Below are 23,305 nucleotides of genomic sequence, written 5' to 3'. Positions count from 1 at the left end.
ATAGCTGATAACTTGTAGACCTTAAATTACAAACATTGTGTGGCGGCCCCTGGCCACACAATATCTTCATATGTGGGTCCGTGGTCAAATACATATTAATTTGGGGGTTCTTGACATGAAAAACATTTGAGAACCACTGGACTAAGCCAATGACAGTGAGAGCTCTTTTGAGAGCTGATTGATTTGACTTGGCCTTGGCAGCACCCTGGTGCCGTCACTGTCCAGCACGCTGGGGACAGATGGTGCCTCTCTCACAAAGTGGAACACTGTCAGCTGCTCACAGAATCACAGATGAGGGAGTTACTGCCTCGGGCAGCTCACACGGAGGGAAATGCACAACCCAGGAACTTTTTTAGTACCTGACAAATTGGCAAATGTAGAGGACTTTCCTTTCTCTCATCGCGTTTGATTCTTGAAGATAATGCTTCATCATAGCAGGTAGGAAACTTATAAACAATTTCTACAGAGAAGTGATGTTTTAATTTGTCTGCGATCAACTGTTTGAGCACTTCTAGTTGTCTGTCAGACAAGTCATTGATTCTTTTCTATTTCTTTTTTGTTAAATTCTTCATTCAGTATAGCAGCAAAAAACAAATTTCAAGTCAATTTCAAGTCAATTTTGCTGGGTCCCACTATCAAACAGCACAAATACAAAAAAAATATTCATTGTTTATTTTCGGCATATTCTTTTGAAATAAATTTTGATTATACCCAACAAAGATCCTTTAGAAAGACAGTGTGTCCTTTTTTGAGCACTCACAAACATGGAGCGAGACACTGCAGGGCTGCTAAAGCTCCTGTAATTCCATTTGCTGAGCCGAGGCTCAGCCTGCAGAGCTTAGGGTCTGGGAGACAGAGACACTACAATATCCTACACACAAGTCAGCAGCGAGCGAGGGTAATGCAGAACCTTCCAAATGAAACTTTACAGAACCTCTGAAGTTCTGTGATATTCTGTGATCATTGTCGGAACATTTTTAAAGTACAGTACATGTTCTGAGTTCTGGGTCCCCAGACAGACATCCTGAGCAGGGCCCAGATTCTGAGAACCGTATCTGAAATAAGCCATAGCGTATGGAAACAAATCGTTGCTCTCGGGCAGAAACCTCTCATCTCCATATTCTAACATTTTGTTTTTGTTAACTTCATCAGCATCACACACAAGTATCAAAAGTATCAGATCCGTGAGCTGGAAACGTGACACATTTTGAGTCTGTAGATCTGATACTTTTGCTATTTTTTTATTTGAATCGTGAAAAGTGACAATTTTGGACACATGAGGTTTCCACCTGACTGGACTAAATCCAGAACCTGTGAAATGCGCTGCACGGCAGTGATGGCACGGTGCACTAAGTTCCAATATTGTTGAATGAATGTTTGATTTGGAATTGTTATTAACTCTCTTAGGCAACCGCATGAACCCATTGTCCCTATTCTGGGGTTAATATCCGGCTAAAATAGCAGATCTACAAACAAGCTTGAAGGGATTCGGTGTATATCTTGTGTGTGAGTGATATTTACAACAATATCACACACACACACACACACACACACACACACACACACACACACACACACACACACACACACACACACACACACACACACACACACACACACACACACACACACACACACATCTTGTGTGTGTGTGATATTTACAACAATATCACACACACACACACACACACACACACACACACACACACACACACACACACTCTCGCATTACACAGTAATGTGAGTAAGGTGAGTAATTTCTTTCTGTGGCATTTGTTATTGGCAACGATCCTTTACTTGAATCAGTTTTTTAAGCCACAATTAGCCCATTGTATGCAATGCAAAACTGGTATTTCCTATTTGACATTGTGGAACAGTGTGAGCTATTGTCGGGGTGTTTGTTTAACATTGTTTGGGTAGATGGAGCACTTAACCACATGTTCAAAACAATACGATTCCCTGAAGGTGACAGCGGGTCATTTCCTCTTGTGTGACTTGTGACTCATAGGCCCATGGTTTAGGAAATAGAGACATTAGCATTGGTTTCCTACTCTGCTTCCTGTATGTGAGGAAAAGGAAAGAAATTAACTCTCTCACGTGAACTTAAATAACACCCCAGGTGTGTGTGTGTGTGTGTGTGTGTGTGTGTGTGTGTGTGTGTGTGTGTGTGTGTGTGTGTGTGTGTGTGTGTGTGTGTGTGTGTGTGTGTGTGTGTGTGTCTGAGTGTCAATTTAACGTTGAGCGTGTCAGTGACAGTGTACACACACGGACCCTATATGTGTAACTCTCAGAGTTACTGTAAATGAACAGCGGCAGTGGCTCAGGAGTAGAGTGACCGCTTGGGAACCAGAAGGTTCCCAGTTCAATCCTGGGCTCCCCTGCCCCAGAGTTAGTGTTGAAGTGTCCTTGAGCAAGATGCTGAACCCCTAATTGCTCCCAATAAGCAGTTTGGTGTATTGCATGGTTTCCTCTGCCATGTGAAGGGCCTTGGATAAAGGCTGCAAAGGCACTATATAAATGCATCATTTGCCATTTTCATTTGACTGTGTACTTGAAGTTGCTGCAGAGCTGAATGTCCCTCTTCTCTTGCAGGTGCAAGACAGGATATGGTTTACAATGTTAATCATGGTGCTTCCTCTTACCCTGGACGGTAGTGGCATTCCAACATCTCCTCTTCAAAGTGGCGTCCTGTAAGGCCCAGCATAATAACACAATAACTGGAAAAATAATATTAATAATCTGCCAGTATGTCCAACACATCGCTGAATGTCACCGAGGAGCCGGGAATAGGCTCTTATGACGTGGACCTGTGTTTGCTGGACATTAACGGCCGGTTTGACGTCATCCCCTGCATTCTCTCCTCCATATGCATCGTATTCGGACTCATCTACTGCTTTTTAGGTAAAGAAACACAACATACGTAGACACTAGACACACATAATTATACAACTCAATTTATACCAGTGTAATTAACAATGGTTAATTGTTAATGTGTGCTAAAATACCACTAAAAGTGGTTATTTGGCTCTGAATCATTTGTCAAATAGTGCTTAGTAGAACCATTAGAGGTGCCAAAAACGAATAAGCTGAGGAACCATGAGAACATCTACAGCAGGGTTCTCAACCTTCTGTAACTCATAACCTATATGTGTCAAGATGGTCTGCAGGGCCCAGTCAAAGAAATAAAGGTAATACTTGTAGCCTATATGAAATAAATAAAGGTTCATTTTCCGGCTTAAAGGACTACTGTAAAATTAAGGAAACACACAGTAGACAGACGACACTGAGGACATTTCTGTGTATATGGCCAAATCCAATCACAAAAACGATTGAGAGTATACTGTATACAATTGAAATGCTTAATATAAAGTTTGCACTTATTTTAGATGTGTTACATAGGCTCTCAATCTTTTTTCTGGTGAGCTTTGTCCATATTTAAATGTAATTGTGGCTATTTTCCTAGTGTTTCCTACACTGGGAAGCGGGCCCACAGTCTGCTGAACAGCACTGCACAAAATCGGTGCGGCAGGTCTGCAAATTGATATTGCAAATATGTTAATAATACTTAATGGGCACATATTTGTGTTTGCTAAAAGCAACATTTTAATGGGAGTAATTTGTCAGCAAAATTGAAATGTGCAAAACACACTTGAACCACTGAAGAACTAAACAGTTTGTGTGTGTGAATTATAATGAGCTGCCAGGGCGGATAGCTGGCATGGTAGAGGAGACAGATGAGATGGGGGGTGTATAGCGGAAGATGTGCCACCTGTGGGCATCTGATTGGAAAAGTTGATTCTACGTTTATTCTACTTTCTGTACCGTACATCAGTTAAACATTTGAGGGCAACCAGTGAAATCAATTAACTTTAGAAACTCCACAGAAAGTTAAATCAATGTAAGATGAACGAGCTCAGTGGCCTTGTGGTTAGTATGTCTGCCCTGAGACTGGGAGGTCAGGGTTTGATCCCTGGTCGTGTCACTATACAGACTCTAAAAATGGTACCCAGTGCCTCCCTGCTTGGCACTCCCTGTGACATACTAGCATCATGTCCAGGGGTGTACTTGTACAGTACATCAAGCAGACAGAGTTTAGATGCAGACCCTTCTCCATCAAGCTGCCTCACGCTACAGAAACAGGAGACAGGCTTCTGCCCTAGGTGGGCCATGGCTTGACAAGGCTCAAACGAATAAACGATATGGGACACGTCTTCTGTTTCCAGGATACCGGTGTTTTAAGATGGTGATGTTCTTCTCGGGGTTCACGCTGGGGTCATCTGCTGTGTTCCTGCTGTACCACCAGGAGCCAGAGTTCAACGCTCAGCTGGCGATGGAGACCAAGGCGGGGATCGGTCTGGGAGTGGGCGTGCTGTGTGGTCTGGTCACCATGCTGGTCTCCACCATGGGACTGTTCCTCACGGGACTCCAGCTGGGCTGTCTGCTCACCGTCGCCGTGCTGGCGCTGATCGGACAGTTCCACAGCCTGACGCCGACGTGGCTCCCCGTCGGGGCTCTGCTGACCGCCTCCATCGTCACGGCCATCTTCACCCTGCAGTGGCAGAAGCCATTCACTGTGGTCGCCACGGCCGTGTTCGGGGCGACCACGGTCATGGTGTGTGTGGACTACCTGGCGGAGAACTTTAAGTTGACTGTTCACGTGTACGACGTCCTTTGTCAAGTTGGCCCTGCACGGCCGCTATGCTGGTTCAGCTGGGCCATCACCGGGATCTGCCCTGTGTTGAGTCTGATGGGTGTACTGGTGCAGTGGAAGGTCACTGCCCACGGTGTGGTCCACAGAGAAGGTGAGGGAAACAGTGCTTCTGTTTAACCTACTGTAAAATAAAGAAAAGAAAAAAAAACACAAGCTGTACAGATGGCTCAACAAAAGAAAGAAAAGATCCAAGGCACTCTTCAGAGAAAATATTTAATCCTACATGAATTATTCCTGCAAAATGTCTTACATTTTTAAACATAACTCTATATATGTAATACATGTTTTATGTATTACATTAGGCCTACACATTTATTTATTACATATTATATTGTTAAAACAGAACTGGCTTACAGCCCACATGTAATGACATAGATTTCTCTTGGTCAGGCTATAGGCCTTATCCATCAATTGAAAACACCAATTTCCAAGCACTCCAGACTTTTTCATGACTTTGCAAACACCAATTTCTAAGCACTAAAGACTTTTTCCTGACTTTCTGAGTGTAGGTTCAAGGTTCAAGGTTCAAGGTCTTTATTAATGTCCCAGAAGGGCAATTGTGTTTACAGCAACAGTAGTGGTTTCCGACATACAAACAATACAAAACAATACAGGACAACAACAGACAAGAGACACCATGGCATAAACAGAGGTCTGGTCGCATCTATTGCAGGTAGAAGAATAAGAGATAAAAAAGAAAGAAAGCAAAAAAGTGCTTAAGATATAAGATATAATATAAAGTGCCGCATAAAGTGCATATTTCAGCATCATCGTCATCACATTACATGATTACTGGCAGCATTGACTGCACGAATCGAGGCAGGGACAAAGGAGTGCTTATATCTGTTGTTTTTGATAACGGGGGCACCCAGACGACAGCCCGATGGCAACAGCCTGTACTCTGACTCGAGTGGGTGGGCATTATCCTGCCGAATGGCCCTGGCCTTCATGAGCAGCTGTCTATTGTAAAAAGGATCGAGGCTCTCCAACTGAATGCCGGTAATTTTGGAGGCAGTTTTCACAATACTTCTAAGAGAATTTTTCTCTTTAATGGCGAGGTTGCCATACCAACATAGAAAAGGAGATAATAGAATGTACATAGGCACTGTAAAACAGTTTCATCAGGTCTCTGTCGACATTAAACCTGGCTAGTTTCCTTAGGCAAAAAAGGCGTTGCTGGCCCTTTTTACACAGCATGTCGGTGTTTATATCGAATTTCAGTTTGCTGTCAATAATCGTGCCCAGGTATTTATAGCTGGGCACGATTTCCACTGGCTGGCCACAGATATCGGTGTTCTGGGTGGGATGGGGACCACGTCTGAAGTCAATACAGAGCTCTTTTGTTTTTGAGATGTTAAATTCAAGGAACGCATCATTGCAGCAGGACAAGAAGTCCTCTGTGACCTGGCCATACCCGACCTCGTCATTGCCGAGAAGGCTGACAATGACTGAGTCATCCGCGTACTTTATGATGAAGCGGTTGTCGTGATTACTGCGACAGTCATCAGTGTATAAAATAAACAAAAACGCAGAAAGAACACAGCCCTGTGGTGAACCAGTGGAGGTGGGCAGAAGGCTAGACACTGTGTCATTCACCCTTACACATTGAGATCTAACATAGAAATCATTGAGGCTCTGAGCCAGTTGCTGATCACAGTTGTAATTGGCTAATATAACCTTTTTCCTGCCGTTAACTTTCAGCCCTGTTATGGTTTTCATACCATCCCAGGCAGAGCCTAGGTTATTTGCTCTAAGTTGGCTTTCGATTTTTTTCCTTGTAGATATTTTTACTAGCCCATTCCTCTCTTTTAATTTAATTTTGTATACTTCTCAGTTCTACTGTGTTTCCCTCCTTAAAGGCCTTGTTCTTCTTTTGCAGAAGAGATCTGAGGGATTTAGATACCCAAGGTTTAGAGTTAGGGTACACTTTGACAGTTTTCTCAGGAATAACAATGTTCTCACAGTACAAAGACCAGCTAGTAACAACATCCGTCAGTTCATTGATGTCGGCGGAGGACTCAGAGAACATGTCCCAGTCTGTGTCCTCAAGGAGGCCCCGGAGGGTCTCACAAGCGTTGTTATCATTCCAGTTCTTAATGCGGATGCTCTGCACTTTACCACGTTTTAGAGCAGTGCGGTAAACAGGGAAAAGGTGCACACAGTTATGATCGGAGGCCCCCAGGGGCGGGAGGGGTACAGATTTGTATGCGTCTTTGACATTACCAAAACACATGTCTAAGGTTTTGTTGGACCTAGTCGGACATGTTACATATTGATGGAAGTCTCTGAGAGTCTTTTTCAAGGACACATGGTTCATGTCACCAAGGATGAGATTTGGGGCGTCGGGGGAGATTAGTTGTAGTTTCTGTACAACCTTGAGAATTTGCTCACAGGCGCTAGCCTCATTAGCTTTAGGATGTATATAAACGACTGTAATTAATATCTGTGGGAACTCCCTCGGCAGATATGCTGGCCGCAGAGAGACAGAGAGCAACTCAACGTCTGGGGTACACAAACTCTCCCTAACAATGACAGATTTAATACTGCACCAACGCTCGTAAACATACAAGCATACCATACACCAGTTGACTTGCCCGTAACTGAGGCGTCCCGGTGCAGACAGTAAGGTTTTGCCTTCATTTAGATACATACATCAAAGCTACAATACATATGTTTTATGCATCCTACAATGTCTCCCTCTCTGGCGTCCACCAGAGACACCAGAGACCACCTCCAACCACTGCAGTGCAGATATATTTTTACTATAGTGATAGCATACATACTATACAGAATACAGATTAGTTCAAATATCATTTTATTTGACATGATTAAGTCCCGTCATGCTTCAAATTAAAGGTATTTCATGAGGTTACATCATGTACTTGTTTGTTAATTGGATCTCTCTCTCCTCAGGTTCTCACAAGAAACAGAAGCAGAAAGATGAGAAAGAAGAGTACAGGTACGCCCCCTCCAGAAGGAGACGAGGTGAAACAGAGCGCCGTCGCAGGCCACCACCCCTCAAACGCTACGCTGGTGACGTCCTTGCTCCGGTTAGTAGCTTATATTAAATTGTAAAATATATACATTACATGTCAGCAGATGACTGATTATTACGCCTATTCACGCACACAACTCTTTCTTTAGTTTAGTCTATGTTATTTTACACGTTGTGTTGCTTGTGAATGTGTGGTGATATATCCTGTCGATATTTCCCCATTTCAGAATTAATATAGGTCTACTATTATTACCACTACTACATTTTAAAACCTTGCCAAATGTGTCTTTCCTTTGACATGCATGGAGAATATTGGAGTATATGAATTATAGCCTGGCCATGTTTTTTTTTTCGTCTTCTTTTTTGGCGATGTGAAATGAGAAGTTGAGAGTAGCAATTTTTCTCTCTCTCCCACTTGACTTTCAGAGTTATCTGCAGAGCCTTCAAGAGCGCCAGATGGGAACAGGGTCCTCAAGCAGCAGCCTGAGCACAATCACACACACTGTGATTGACTATGATTTTGACACACGATCCACAGTGCCACTAACTGCCTCTTCACCTGTGTGGACGGTCTAAAGACTGAACAAATCTGCAATATAGAAGGAACACATCTCTACAGTAGGCTATATACACTAAAAACTCAACAAACATCTCTACAGTATTATGAAGACACAAAACATGCCTACAGTATAAGACTCACAACACATCTCTATAGCATACATTGAAGAAGACACTGCAGTAATACACTAAAGTCAAAACACATACAGTTTCAAATCATGGAGGGATCCACTTCACTTGAAAATGGACCTCTAACAGTCCATAAAATAGTAAATGTCCCTATAGGAGCAAATTCATCACGCAAAACCCCATGAACGATGAGACAAAGCGATAGGAGTGTAGTTTCATTATTATTACCTGGTTTATAATCTTCTACAGCTCTGCTATAGTGTTAGACAGTTTTAATGCCCTTTAAAAGTTTGCAAATATTAACCTTTACGTGCTCCACCATTCATGTACAGTATACTGTAGCTGGTGACTACATTATTCCTAAACAATGTGTCTGGAATAGTTGAAGTTGATTACAGTTTTACTGTACAAATATGAACAAAATGACAACAATAATTTGTGTATTAATATCATCATATGCAATCAATATGTTCTACTGAATTTATGGGAGAGATGGCATACAGTATTACACAGTGAAATCCTGCCTTAATTTTAATCTGAGAATACACATGGAATCGAATGGACATGACATATAAAAGTATTGTTATATAGCTCTTTATTCCCACAGCAATCACTGCTATAGAGTGTATAGTAAACAGAAAACCCATTTAGGTTTGTAAACAAAAAGAGCAGACATGAATTATTAATTGGTTCTTCCTCCAGATTAAATTGGTGTTCCACCTGAAAATGTATAGTTTCTGTTTACTAAAGAAAGAGCTGGGGACACTGTGAGACAGAACACATAAAGCATGCTTTTTCGTAGACCTCCCTCCCAGTTCGACATTGTACCTTTTGCCAGGCAGAACAATGCCATGATGTTGTTTACCTCTTGATTTAATGATTACCACCAAATAAGTCCTTTGTAGGATTTTCTTTTGTATCATTTCATTTTCCAATGTTCTGTGCTGAGGCTGAACCCAGCGGAAATGAGTGGAGGTGTTTCAATAACAGGAGACGACCACCTCATCTGGCAACATCTGAGTTTGTTATTTATGCCCTTCTGACTGCACGCTTAATTATAGCCCATTTTGGTGCCAACAATGCAGCATTCATTTGATGATACAGCAAAAAGGAGGAGTCTGACATTTCTGACATCTCATGGAACAATCCCATCATGAACCATCTCGTTTTCAATTTTAAAAATACATTTTTAGTTGATTAGATGTTGTGTATAGGGGGAGAACGGGGTAAGATGATCCAGTGGAGTTATCTAGAAAACTATACAACTGTGTTGCCATGTTTGTGACCTTAAATCCATCCATCATTTACACCTGGTTGTGAAATTGGGAAGCACACAAAATAAATAAAAAAATAATGTTTTTTTTTACACACAATAAACAAATACAAAGTTTTATTTGCAGGTCAAAGTAAGATTTATATCAAAGCATATTTACACAGGTCTAAATGTATCATAAATGTATATCATTAAATTGTATGAAGTATTGTTGTAGTCTATTTGTTTTGTCTAAAATTGTGGATGTGGGGTGAAATGTACCAAATTTGTAAATTGAGCCAATTATCCTAGTATTAATCACTATTCATATTTTTGTATTATGTCTTTGCTTTGCTACTATTTTTATGGCCCTTTGTCATATACGCTTACTCAGTAAATTTAAATTGCTAGAAGACATACTGAAATATGGGTAGATCTTTAGATTTTACTGCTAACTAATTTTGCCTTGCTTCCAGCACAACTTAAGTGAACAGTGGTGCTCAAAACCTAAACAATTTATGCCACAAAGGAGGACAGGGACTCCCTGTCCTCCTGTGTGGCATAACTTGTTTAGGTTTTGAAGTTAGAATCATGGGCCTGAAGCGGCCTCTAGTGGCCTAGTTATTACATTGCATCCAGTGTGTGAGAGGGGAGGCTTTCTCCACTGTTTGATGGTTTTTGTTTACACGCCAGTACTGGCTACCTTTGAACATGTATATATGGCCATTTGTCCACGTGACCGCAGCATCTGGACTGCTGGGTATGCTATGGAATAGCTGCCCAGTGGGTTTCGGGTAGACGCTGAAGTCTGTTGGTCCAAGTTCATCCCACTGCCAGTACCCACTGCCCTGAAATAGGCACAGATGAAGTGAGTAAACTTCCCATTGCAAAAACAACAAATAGCACGTAGGGTACGTTGAAAACAACTGCTATTTTCATGACATACTTTGATAAAGATCAATTTTTTGTTCTTGCTGGAGTATAGGGCTGCATCGACATTAGCAGGAATACTGGTCAGGAGTTTGGGGAAGCTGTAGTCTAGTTTGAAGTCTGTGTATCTCCACACCTTGTCTCCTGTCAAAGACACACACATGTCCTCTGTTCAACACACATACAGTATGTGTTTAACAGGGGACAATGCAATGCAGTAAACAATTATGTTTACTGCACTACATTGCAATCTGTACTGTTAAAGAGTAATTGGTCACATGGCTATGAACTCATCTCAACTTTAGTTTATTGTCACATTGCAAGTTCACCCCAAAGAGTGGGTGAATTGTTTTGTGCAATATTCCCACAAATTGGGTTCCACTTTTTTAAGTAACAGTAGTATCACAAAATAAAGTCTGTGGCAAAGTTGGGCATTCTCTTGTTCAAACAAACAAACAATAGCAGCAGATATCAAATATACATCAATCAGAGTCAGAGAATATCAACGTACCTTTCAGGAAGTAGGATTTGCCCGTTCTCTGTGAATGAACGGCTGCATTGATGTTTCCAGGAAGTTGTTTCCACAGAGCATTGATGGGAACAGGGCTGGTGGTACCTCTGTCAGTTACTGTCCACACATGCTGACCACTGAAGACGTATGTCTTATGATGTGGACCTGTAGGGCAAAGAAATATGTAAGTAAAATGTACCTCTTCAGACTCCACCTTACCCCCTAGAACTCACCCCCCTAGCATTCCTCATTCCTTGTGTCACTGCTTGTTGTCCATATTTTGATAGATGCTAAATGTACTATGCATAATGCAGATGTATGTTGGATAGCTACTTAGACATAACAGTATCTGTATCTGTATCTAAACCTATCATCTGTCCAAACAACATGCTATCAAAATAACATTCTTAACATGTGTGGGCAACCACACATGTTAAGAATGTTATTTTGATAGCATGTTGTTTGGACAGATGATAGGTTTGATGCTCATTTGTACACATTATGAACACGGAGGATTTCACTGCATAATAATGTCAGCAGCTGTCCAACGTTTGAGGACATTGTATGGATTATTAATGCATGTCATTTTATTTGTGAGATCAGGCTGACTGTACCAAGCATAATTGCATCCATAGTAGCCTTGCAGGGTACTGGGGGTCTGACAGCCACCGGTGGGCTTAGATTTCTGGATGGGGGAGTTTTTGCTGACTTTCCTAAAAGAGAGCAGACATAGAAAGGAGGGGAACGTTTCATGCAGATTAGCCTACATAGATAGTGTATTACTTGAAACAGAAGAACTGTAGCCTTTATTACCATATTGTGATGTTACCATATAAAGCCTGGATGCCTCGTATGTCATCTGGATGGAGCCTGAGGTTGGAACGGTATCCCATGTAAACGGGCGCCATCAGGGCGCCGTAGTACTGTGAGTGGCCCAGACCCAAAGCGTGGCCAATCTCATGGGCGGCTACGATTCTCAGGTTGGAGCCAAAGTCCCTCCCTTCTGTCCACAGTTCATCTTCATCAAAATGTACGATGCCGGACTGAGGGGACTCAGCGTGGGCCAGGACACGTCCTATAAGACAACACACCTCCTTTAAGACAACTATTATCACACAATCTATAAACTATCATCATCATCATCATCATCACATGTCCTAATCATAAAACAACTATCATCTCCCATCACAACACAGAAACATTGAGATATTCTGCAGCGGTAGAATGCGTAATACTTACTTACAGTACTTTGACTAAAGTGCTGTAGTCAGTACACTGTAATATTCTACTTTTTACTATTTATTTGAGAGTATTAGTTGCTATAGTGACAGATTTTGATGAATACAAATTACAAATCAACTACCGTAATACATTATGATAGATGTTTGATCCCCACCGTATAGTATATGTCATTAAAATGATTTCTATCTTTAACCAGCTGCAACATTGATGATCAACAACAACAAAGCTCCTACCTTGCCCATCAAAAGGCACAGGACATGTTTTATCTTTTCTGTGAAAGGAGATTTTGATGTCTGCCATTCCCTGATGCACCTCCTGGAACCTGAGTGGCGACACGTCACTCCAGTACCTAAAAGCAGTTAGGATGGCCAGGCGGGTCTTTGCCTGTCCCAAATCAGGTGTGTAATTATAGATGCGGAAGGTCAGCATCTTCTTACGCCAGTGGCCTGTTAAATCGTGTCACATAAAATCTCAATATGGTGCGTGCAGCGTTTGTACCTACGGTGAAGAGTTCTGTCTATCCATGTATCACAAACCAATAGTAGAAACTTATTATATATATATATATATATTATATATATATATTATTTTCCCCCTCCTGTCCGAGGGGGGGCTGTGCTCCAGCACCCCTACTTCCCTCAGCTATATACTGTATATATATATATATATATATATATATATATATATATATATTAGCACCGATTATTCGGCCACAGAAAATATTCGGCAGAAAATTTCTAAAAACGCATTTTCGGCCTATTCGGTTTCGGCCCCAATAGGCTGAAAATATATCACAGAATAGTGTATGCAATTAATGCATTCAAAAGTGCTGAATAAATGTATTATGGACCCATAATAGTGATTATTATTGAAGTAAAGTTTTGCCATAATTATGTATTTTGCCATAATCAGGTAGCTTTAAGGTACGGCCATGACCAATGGTAGGAAAAAATATATAATATTAATCATATTCGGTGTTCGGTAACTTCGGTTTCCTATATTCGGTATTCGGTTTCGGCCAAGATTGGATTCGGTGCATCCCTAATATATATATAATTATAGGGTTTAAGACAAGTGATTCATTAAAAACACAATGTGCTGTGTAAATACCCACCCATCATACTATATCTGAGGGATTTGTTGTTGAAAGAGTCCTCAATACCACAGCGAGGCTTTCTCATCACTGTCAGAGTGGCTTCATTCAGCGTTCCTGATATGGGAAGGTCATTAACTTTCTGAAGGATTCTGAGAGATTTAGAAGAAGGATGTTTAGATATAGTGTTGATCAAATCAAATATGACAATTAATTCTGGCATCATGATCTAGAAGAGTATGTGCCAAAACATAATAAACCTTGTATGTCAAAAACTATTACTTCAGGGGATGGAAGTGGAATGAATGATTTCAGAAATGGTGAAAATAGCTGATCTATAAGCTCACAATGCAGAAGCTTGTGTAGATCATCTATTTTAACACATTTTTCTTGACACTCTTGTATGACAAAGTATGACAAAGTAGGCCATTAATGACAAAAAACAAAAAAAACATAAAGCGTTGAAATTTGGTTTCTGCCTGACATACATTGTACTATGACAAATAGGCCTATAGTGAAAATAGCCAATTTACAAGCTCGCAGCACATAATGAAATACATTTAAATTGTGTCATTGTGTCATTTTTTCGGAACATTTTGGCCTACAATGACATGCCCAAAATAGGGACACCGTCGCCAGCTTAAAAGTGTTTCAACACTCCATATCAAATGTGATGGAGTTTTATACTGTGCAATATTCAGATTGTTAGAACATAACATAAGCTAGATAAAGGATGAACATCATGATAACAAGACAGTCTTATACCTAACAGTGAATATAGAAAGGTAATAAAATATAGTAGATAGTTATCATACCTCAGGGCTGCTTCTATGTCCTCACGGGGAACCTTTTGGTTCTTAGAGTCCAGTGGAATATGTAGGTAGCCATAACTTCTCAAATAGACCTACAGGGAATATTTAAAAGTCATGATGTTTGTAAATTCATAAAGCTATTTTACTGATCACTAACTAATGACAGCTTCCTGTTAAACAATTTTGCTAGCCAATCTATAGAAACCATCAAACCAATGCGTTTAAATTTTCCCTTTTTTCCAAAGAATACCCAATTTAAGAAACAATTTAAGACCTCTTGCTTCCAAAAACAAGATGACTCAATTGACTCGCAATGTCATTGTTAACCAATGCAATGATAAGCCATTTTTCAAACGTCTCCATAAATTCCCTCCACTGTATAGTAGATGGAATTTATGGAACTCTCTAGGTGCTGAACTAAATGATCCATAATATCTTTATTTGACCATGTTTTTTGTGGTAATTATTACACCACTGCAGGTCAGTCCAGTGAATTAAGAAAACCAGATTTCAGTATCATAATATTTTTTGTTCAGTTGTTGTGAGGCAAAGCGTTTTCTTACCAAAGCTTCTGTGATTTCTTCTCTGCTCAAGGCAGCAGATGGTGCTGTTGTCGCCAATACAAGAAGCATCACATATTTAATTTTATATTCCATTCGGGGATGCTGATATCTTTCCATTATTGAGAAGCCTTTGTCTCAGTTAAACACACACTGAGAGGTCTGTCTAATCGTGGGTCATCCATCCAGGTCCATGTTCTCCACATTAGTTCCTACAGTACATGTCCTCATCCAGTTCTTATACCATCACCACTGCTAAAGCACAGTCATAAACCACACAATAGAACCAGAAGGAATGCATTGTACTCTACAGTTGCATGAGACCAGAACATAATTTAGACTGTCGGGAGAGGAACGCCTTCTGTGCACTGACTAACATTCAGAATTATACCTCTTGGGGATTACCAATTTTAAGAAGTGTTGCTGTTTAGTTTCAAAGACTTCAAATGCATGGTCTCCTCCACATTTCATGTAATAGTGAACTACTTGGCCTGGGCCATGGCTCAGTGGTCCAGGCACCTTGGCTGGCAATCCAGTCTGGCAGTGTGCCGTGGGTTCGACTCCCGATCCCGACAGCCTTTACTGCATGTCTTCCCCATCTCTCTCCCTATTTCCTGTCAGCCTACTGTCTGTCCCTCCATAAAAAAATTAAATAAAGACGAAAAGCCACAAAAATAAATAAATAGTGAACTACTTAAAATAAATATAACCACTTGAACCCTAGAATACCTATATTCTTGGGTGAACATTTGGCCAAATTAGAAAATAGCTAATCGGCTATTTTCTGCAAAGACATTTGGTGGAACAGAGGGTTGTCACAGAGCAGCCTCTTAACAGACACATTTCCCCAAATCCTTAAGTTGATCAGTACACATTCATATTGAAATATATGTTATGTTTGTACAGGAATGCTGTTATGAGGGAGTGCCATATGGCCTGTTGAAGCCTAGCTATGTAGTTGGGGAACCTATAGCCTAACAATAGACTATGCCTAACCCTAACCTAACCTAAGCATAGTGTCGTCTGCCATGCGGAGAGGTTGACAGTTGACAATTTACCTCCCATTCATTTAAGTTGTTTGTTTTTTTCTCCACTTTTTATTGTCATATTTTCCTCCTAGCTTGCCTCAATTTTTTTGTTTTTACACTGTTTTTACTGACTTGGTGCCTATCTACACTCCTACCACCACTACCACTTTGCGACAAGGGCAAAAAGACTGGGACCCCTGTCAACAAAGTGTATATTTATTGTTTCTCAATAGTTGTCTGTTAACACAGTGAAGATTCTTGTTTGTCAAAGATCCCCAAAACATATTTCTCAATGAAAATATTTATAACCTTGAGTATGAATTTATGGTTATTGCAAGTATTCCTTGAGCAAAACAACTTGCCACACTTCCTCTAAGACTAGAGTAAATTACAGTGTGTATGGACTATGATCTTGTTCATGAAAAACAATGTAACCATTGCTACAAATTGTTTGTCTCCTGCATGTGGGCAGAAAGGCCCCTCCTATGTTCTGTCAGTGTATTGCGTGTAAACCTGCCTATGTAATGTCAGTTTATATTGCGGGTAAACGTGAGACGACAGACAGGAAGGAAGAGACTCTTGCATTTGTGTGAACTCAAAATGTTGATACAATACAGACTATATGACCCATAATTGTACTTCATTGACGAGTCAGCTAGGGGTCTACTACTAGGCAACTATTTCCCCCCCTCTACACAAAATTACTTAACCGAAAGTAGCTGACTTACAACTTCACAATGCGTAGCGTTGTGAGCTTGTCAATCTATTTTCACTGAATGTTTGCTCTAGTATAGTTATGTGCTGGTGCCTTGAGCTAGTATAGCAGATACTGTATACTAGCTCAAGCTTGTAGATCAGGTATTTTTGTGAGTAACTAAGTATATGAGGCATTTGTGTTTCTTATTAGTGTGTTCCAGTGAATGGAACAATTCATGCTACAGATACAATGGCATTCTAGACATTCTTGTGAGCTTCCAGTTTTGTGGCAAGTCTGGCAACAGTTTAGTTTATAATCCCCACCCACCCCATCATAGATAAATAATTTAGTTTGTTGATCAGTAAGGCAGAACTTGACTGTCCTGCAGAGCCGACTTTAAACCCTGTCAAAACAGATGTTCTGCCCTGACCTCCAGGGAGTATACTGTATATGCAGTTTCACACTGATCGGTACAATGGTACCAGAGATTAGCTGCTCACGTCACAGGAATAGAGACAGGCGGAAAAATGGACAGACACACGGACAGGGGCGACACCTTTGGCCTGGCGGAGACAATTATAAAGTGCATCTGCTAACGTTTAGATAGTATATATAGTAATATATATTCCACCACAAGCACTATTTCAATAGCAAATAAATTGAGCCATTTGGGGAGAAAGTGCTGGAAAAGAAAAGTTTAATTACAATTACAGTGACCTCAACCTGAGTATGCCAATATTTTATGGTAAGTGCCATAATTCTGGTAAATTATAATTAATTTCTGGTACATTCTTCAGCTTAGGACCACGCAGGGAAGGGATAATGGTATATTGATTCTGTTAATCATTCAAAGGGTTTGAAGGTGAAGAGATGTTTTAGTATGTATGCATAAGCATATGCACCTTGCATTTATGGCTGCAACTAAGAATTATTTTCAAGATAATTTAATTGTTTACATTATTTTTTTTCCAATTAATGTAATTGATTACTTTAGACCATAAACTGACATTGAAGGTAATAAAGTACAAAAGTATGGTATGGTACATCACAAGTCTTCAAATCCCAAAAAGAAAAATGAAATTGCTTAATACTGTTTACCCAGAAGTAAAAAAAAAAACCCTAACATTTCATGTCATAATGTGGAAGGAACATATTCAGTATTCACAGTTATAAATAGCACATATTGAAATCGTTTACATGACACAACGAAACCCATCATTTAATGACTACAATTGTGTTTTATTCATTTCGTGTCCTTCGAGTAACCAATTCATCATTTTACCCCTACTTGACCATCCATGAAAAACTGGAATTCCTAAGACTTTCATTTTTATTATGCCACAGCCACTAGAATTGACCTCAGTTTTAATTTATCCATTTGTATCCCGTTTGTGACCGATAAATAAAATGATCACCAGCCACATTGGCCAGCTGCCATGCTCCACAATATTATAATTATTAATAGCTACAATTAATTATTAGGCTATTTGGATGGAGGTCACACACATAAACAAACAAACATCACGTTTGTTTGTCTGTCTGAGTTAAATTATAAATATTAAAGGGGCATTCCACTCATTTTCAACATTTTACTATGTCATTAATATACCTTAAAGCTGTTGTGTGGAAATAATTAAAAAGTTCCCCCATTCTGTGTTTCCTAGAACTGTAAGTATGAAAAAAATCATTAACATGGTGAAATACATCTTGATGACATCATCAAGATGTGTTTCACCATGTTAATGATTTTTTTCAGATCTCCAGTTTTAGGAAACACAGAATGGGGGAACTTTTTAATTATTTCCACACAACAGCTCTAAGGTATATTAATGACATAGTAAAATGTTGAAAATGAGTGGAATGCCCCTTTAATAAAATGTTGTTCACGTTGGCCGGCCAGGAAAATCCCTAGCGGAAACCCTGGTATAAATGTAACCAAATGGACATTCAATTTGGTTACATTTGCAGCGTTAAATTAACACTGAGGACTTTACTGTACATTGTAAAAAGCACGTAGGTTAACTACATTTGTGAGAAATCCTGTTTTGTCAGTTACAGTACATCAGAAATGAACAGGTGACGTTGCGGCAAAGTGTCATCAGTAACAGCGGGTATTTGTCACAAAAGTTCACTCTAGGTGCAATTCAAATAATCTTTCCAATAGGTGGACATTAGGGCTGGGCGGATATAATTTTTTTTTAAATAGCACAAATAGCTGATCTACAAGCTTGTAGATGGGCCTTTTTGCCGTTTTAGAATGTTGGGGTTTTCAATACTATAAAACAGGACTATGTGATTAAAACCAGGGCAGGGAATAACTAGTCTAATATCATCGATGATCGATATATTGTCCAGCCAAATGAGAATGACTGACAGCTCCTCTTTCAACCAACCAATTCAAAACAGCTGCATTGATACAATATTATCTGTTTTTCGGGTGGAATTAATATTCCTTTGTTTTCGGTTTTTTTAAAGGTTCAAAAAAGTTGTAAGAAAATAAGCAATACAATAAGAAGTGGTTTTAAAATAAACCGTAACTATGGATGAATATAACAAGGAGTATGTGGCCAATCCAAACAAATGAGCAGGATTCCTATAGCTCTCGCCTGCCTGGAGGATCATGCCAGCGGGTTGCCAGGTCTTTGTCAACCACTGCTGGAGAAAACAACTGTGTTAATCTAACCCAATAGAGGGTATGCACATGCATATAGTGAATGGCAGATCGAGTGGCATGACAAAGTGAATTTAATGTCGTTTAAAGTCATTTCATGCAATGAAATAGGACTTTTCTGTTTGGATGTATGGGGTGTCAAGGCCAGAAAGTAGTTTTTTGCCACTCAGTACGCATTCCCGCATAACTTCCTGTTATGATGATGATGTCACGCGCATACCCTCTATAAGTGCACTCTCAAGAGTTACAAATGGATAAATTAGCACAGAGGATTTTACTGTGTAGTAGTGTGTTCAGGGTTCATGTTGAGTAGTGGGGACAAGATACAGACACCACATGTTCCAAAAGACGCCAAGATCTCAAAGTCTGTTTTTATTCTGTGTTTTTTAGTTAATGTTTTCAACCGTTTGTCCGTTTCAAGATTCCGCCTCCAGCTCCCTCAGTTCCTCCAGTAAGTCGTCGGCGCGCCCCAACTTTTCCAACTGATCCTTGGTCGGCTGCTTGATTTCCCCAGAGTCCATTTTCTGCTGTAGCTCCTCCACTTGTCGCAGCTTCTTTTTGATGTTTTTTATCTTCTTGGCCTTTTCAGTGGCATCGGGCGGCGCGGGATCGGTGCGGGCGGGTGTCCTGGCGACGACAGGCTGCGCTGCTGTGGTCTGCGAAGAATCATCACCCTCTGAAATCGATGCATTCTCGACTGCATCTCTCAGCGACTCCACAGCGTCGGTGTCGCTCTCCTCCTGACCACCGCTGCAGCCGCCCTGCTGCTTTCGTTTCTCCTTGCGCTTCATGTTACGTTTGGCCGTCTTGGACAGTCCTGCCGTATCGCCACCGTCGCCAGGGATCTTCTGCGGCTTCTTGGACTGTTCGGCGTCGTCTGGGCTCATGCCCGGCGGGAGGTCTGGCTTGCTCTTGAAAAACTTCACAAACTTGTTCTCGTATCTAAAAAAGGAGACGCACAGAGGAAGCTGTGTTAGCTAGTTAGTGCTGACTGCGCGGATTCTGGAGAACCACTCTAATCCAAACGATATCTCACTCGACAGTCGACACTGCACTTCAGTGGCTCATCCTCTAGATTAATTAATTAATTTGTTTGGTAAAACACTTTGATGACATTGATGATTCTATGAACTATATTCTAGTTCATTTCGGTTCTGGCAGCCAAATTCTCTGTGGAGTCAGCCCCGTACAGTACATGAAAAACATGAAAATGTAATAATTGAACTTACACAGGGACCTCTTCCTGAGGGGTGTAACCGTCCTTCACCTTCCGCGGTTTCCGCCAGGTTCCATCCGGTCGCTGCGTAGCAGCTATGAATTTCCCTGCAAAGAAAAATATATTTATATTACTTGCAACAATTTTCCAATGACAATTATGTACCTGGACACACACACACACACACACACACACACACACACACACACACACACACACACACACACACACACACACACACACACACACACACACCTATAAGTGTTCAACAGAACAATATTGTTGGACTGTAAGAGTCTATTCAGATATTATGTCACATGATATTATGTCACGCAGATTAGGATACAGTAGCATTTATAATAGAATGTTAGACAGAGAGAGAGAGAGGGGGGGAAATGTATGTATAAATTAGCAATAGAGGGTACAGTTAAGGGTTGCACCTCCCATGGGTTATGGCGTGCAGCAAAACAATGAAAATATACATACATATAAATGGGAAATGGACGAATAACAATAGAATTGTAATAATGACATATGCTGTTCTCTTTCAGCGGTCAGGTCAGGTATGCTTGTATAACTAGTATAGTAATTTAATATGCAGAGAAATAAAGTATGATTATAGAGGACTTTTAAAGTTTAAGCCACTGTCTCACTAAAGATGATGCTAACATTAGCTAACGTTTAGCAACTTAGCATGTCATTCCACACTGTACTGTTATTAACGTTGTAGTCACATATTGCACAATAATCCAAAATTTGGCTGCAATCTAATAGTTAAATGTGACGTTTCCGAAACAGAACCTTTGATCATCAACAACAACATTCAATATAAACAAAGCGGCGGCAGAATTCTCACCCTCGCCAGACTCATCTTGAACATAGGGGGTCGCCATTTTGGTTGAACGTGCTGCTACTGCTGCTGCTCCTCCACACAGTCAGGACCACTGGGTTGGGAATATGAAGATGCCAAGGATGCGACAGTGATGTCCCATAGAGTTGCACATTTTTTTCAGATCGAGAAATATTTTGGATTATGAATGAATTATCTAAAGCCCTATTTGAAAAAATATTGAAAATAGCAGAAATACAAGCTCACAATGTGTCACTGATGCTTTAAGTTATGGCTGTCAACATTGGACTGTGAGAATGCAGGAGATTTTCCAGGAGAGGGGGGTGGGGTGGGGGGGGGGGGGGGACAGCTAGAGTGGGGACTGCAAGTGGCGGGTCCCCCCCATAAACTTTTTAACAGAGTAGATGCTTATTTTGACACACTACTTCTCACACATTTTTGACTGTACGACAGTATGAGCCATATTAGTCCACTTGCCAGAATGTGAATTGTGAACCCAGGCATGTTGAGTACACCAAAGGTTTACGTTAGAAATGTTGAGTATGGGTCCCCAGCATGTAGAAACTGCCGGGTGCTATTGGCATAATATGTGAACATACCATTAACAACCTATAAGGAAAAACAAAATCTAAATTCCATCATGCTTTAAGTAGCATGTGACGTGTCAAACTAGGGGGTTTTCATGATGCTGAATCCCTTCCAGGCATTAGTTATGCACAAAAACACTCCTTTCTTTATCCATTCATTGCAGTTGAGACAAATAACAGTCCACACTGATTATCCATAATGTATAAATTATATATAAGGGTTCAGGACAGATAGGCCTTTTCGGGAGGGGTCAGAAGAAAATTATGGACTTACACTGTTATTCGTCTCAACTGCTACGAAGCGCAGGCCAAATCACGAGACAGGATTCAGTAGCAGTGTATGATTGCGGCTTTATGCCCCATACCAACCGGGATGAAGAGGATACAGTAAGTAAGTAACTATACTACTACTACTAATAATAATAATACAAATAATTATTATTATTAATTATTCATTATTATTAATTATTATTATTATTATTATTATTATTATTATTATTATTATTATTATATGGACCCCACTTCTGGGGTATTTGTTTGTCACAGTACATTTGCACATCCTTCCTTATATTAAAATTGCCTAATGGGTGGTGCGGTCGATGGGTCCCTCCGTCAGCACTGATATCAGATCTGTCACAGCGGCCCTTGGGGGCCCCCACGTCAAATGCACATCTAAAAAATACATTGCATGGATGCACCTGGGACGTATCCTCATTGATGTATCCTGAGGTCAACGGGGTTTCGGATCTACCAACATCATACCCCTCACTCAGGCGACCCAGCCGGGGTTGATCAAATCCCGACATACGTCCCAGTAGCTACCCTCGATCAGTCCATCAGGGAATGAGCAAGGCCACACAATCCGTTGCTCCGGAACTACTCTGCCGGGACTGGGAGAACCAAATTCTGGCGCGTGGAAGGGCTAGGCTCTCTGGGTTGACTCCTGTCCGGGCCCCTCCTACCAGGTATATGCCAAAATTGTCCTCTGCATTGAACCCATCCTAACTATATATGAGCCCTTATCCGTCTTGCTCAGTACATGGGACAGGGGTGAACCGAACTGGGGACAATCTGTTTCCCTTTCCCAGGTGTCATCGCTCTCTGTTCATTTTGCTATGGCCAGATTGGCCACTGCATTTTTCAAAACTGTTTTAAAAAATGATAGATTTTTTTGGAGGTGAAATTTCAGAAATGTATCGGTGGTAGTTTCCATAGAGTTATAGGCCTAAGGTAGTTTCAACCAGGCAAGAGGCAAACTAAAGCCTGGCTGAAACTACAAGAGGCTACTCACACCACACTTCCTGGTTAATTGTGACGTCATTGACTTAAACTTGGTATGTATATTGTAGCCAGTTGGTGACGTCGTTCTTCAGCCCTAAATTGATTTTCCACCCTCCTTCATGTACAGTAGATTCGGGGCACACAGTTCAGTGTTTATTGAAAAGCTTTCTCTTCACGCAAAC

General features: G+C 40.7%; 3 protein-coding genes across 3 annotated transcripts; 1 reads left to right on the top strand and 2 right to left on the bottom strand.

Annotated features, from left to right (window-relative positions):
* The first annotated feature begins 274 nt into the window (after positions 1-274).
* LOC306935481 (transmembrane protein 198-like) lies at positions 275-8,464 on the top strand. Its single transcript, XM_079518565.1, has 5 exons — positions 275-438; positions 2,593-2,901; positions 4,224-4,802; positions 7,625-7,761; positions 8,133-8,464. Exons 2-5 carry the CDS (start codon positions 2,748-2,750, stop codon positions 8,280-8,282), a joined length of 1,020 nt encoding a protein of 339 aa, XP_079374691.1. The 5' UTR covers positions 275-438; positions 2,593-2,747; the 3' UTR covers positions 8,283-8,464.
* Positions 8,465-10,262: 1,798 nt separating this feature from the next.
* LOC306932983 (matrix metalloproteinase-19-like) lies at positions 10,263-15,823 on the bottom strand (the record flags this gene model as incomplete). Its single annotated transcript, XM_079514953.1, has 8 exons — positions 10,263-10,493; positions 10,592-10,719; positions 11,087-11,251; positions 11,701-11,799; positions 11,916-12,161; positions 12,562-12,774; positions 13,443-13,573; positions 15,801-15,823. 8 exons carry the CDS (start codon positions 15,821-15,823, stop codon positions 10,263-10,265), a joined length of 1,236 nt encoding a protein of 411 aa, XP_079371079.1.
* A 2,820-nt stretch (positions 15,824-18,643) lies between these two features.
* Positions 18,644-21,408, bottom strand: pym1 (PYM homolog 1, exon junction complex associated factor). Its single transcript, XM_079518621.1, has 3 exons — positions 21,262-21,408; positions 20,419-20,512; positions 18,644-20,131 (listed from the first exon to the last, which is right to left on the bottom strand). The coding sequence occupies exons 1-3, from the start codon at positions 21,296-21,298 to the stop codon at positions 19,606-19,608; spliced, it is 657 nt and encodes a 218-aa protein (XP_079374747.1). The 5' UTR covers positions 21,299-21,408; the 3' UTR covers positions 18,644-19,605.
* Positions 21,409-23,305: the final 1,897 nt, after the last annotated feature.

Source organism: Electrona antarctica (genome assembly GCF_951216825.1).
Source record: "Electrona antarctica genome assembly, chromosome: 2".
NCBI classification, from domain to species: domain Eukaryota; kingdom Metazoa; phylum Chordata; class Actinopteri; order Myctophiformes; family Myctophidae; genus Electrona; species Electrona antarctica.
This window is presented reverse-complemented; position numbering and strand designations above follow the sequence as displayed.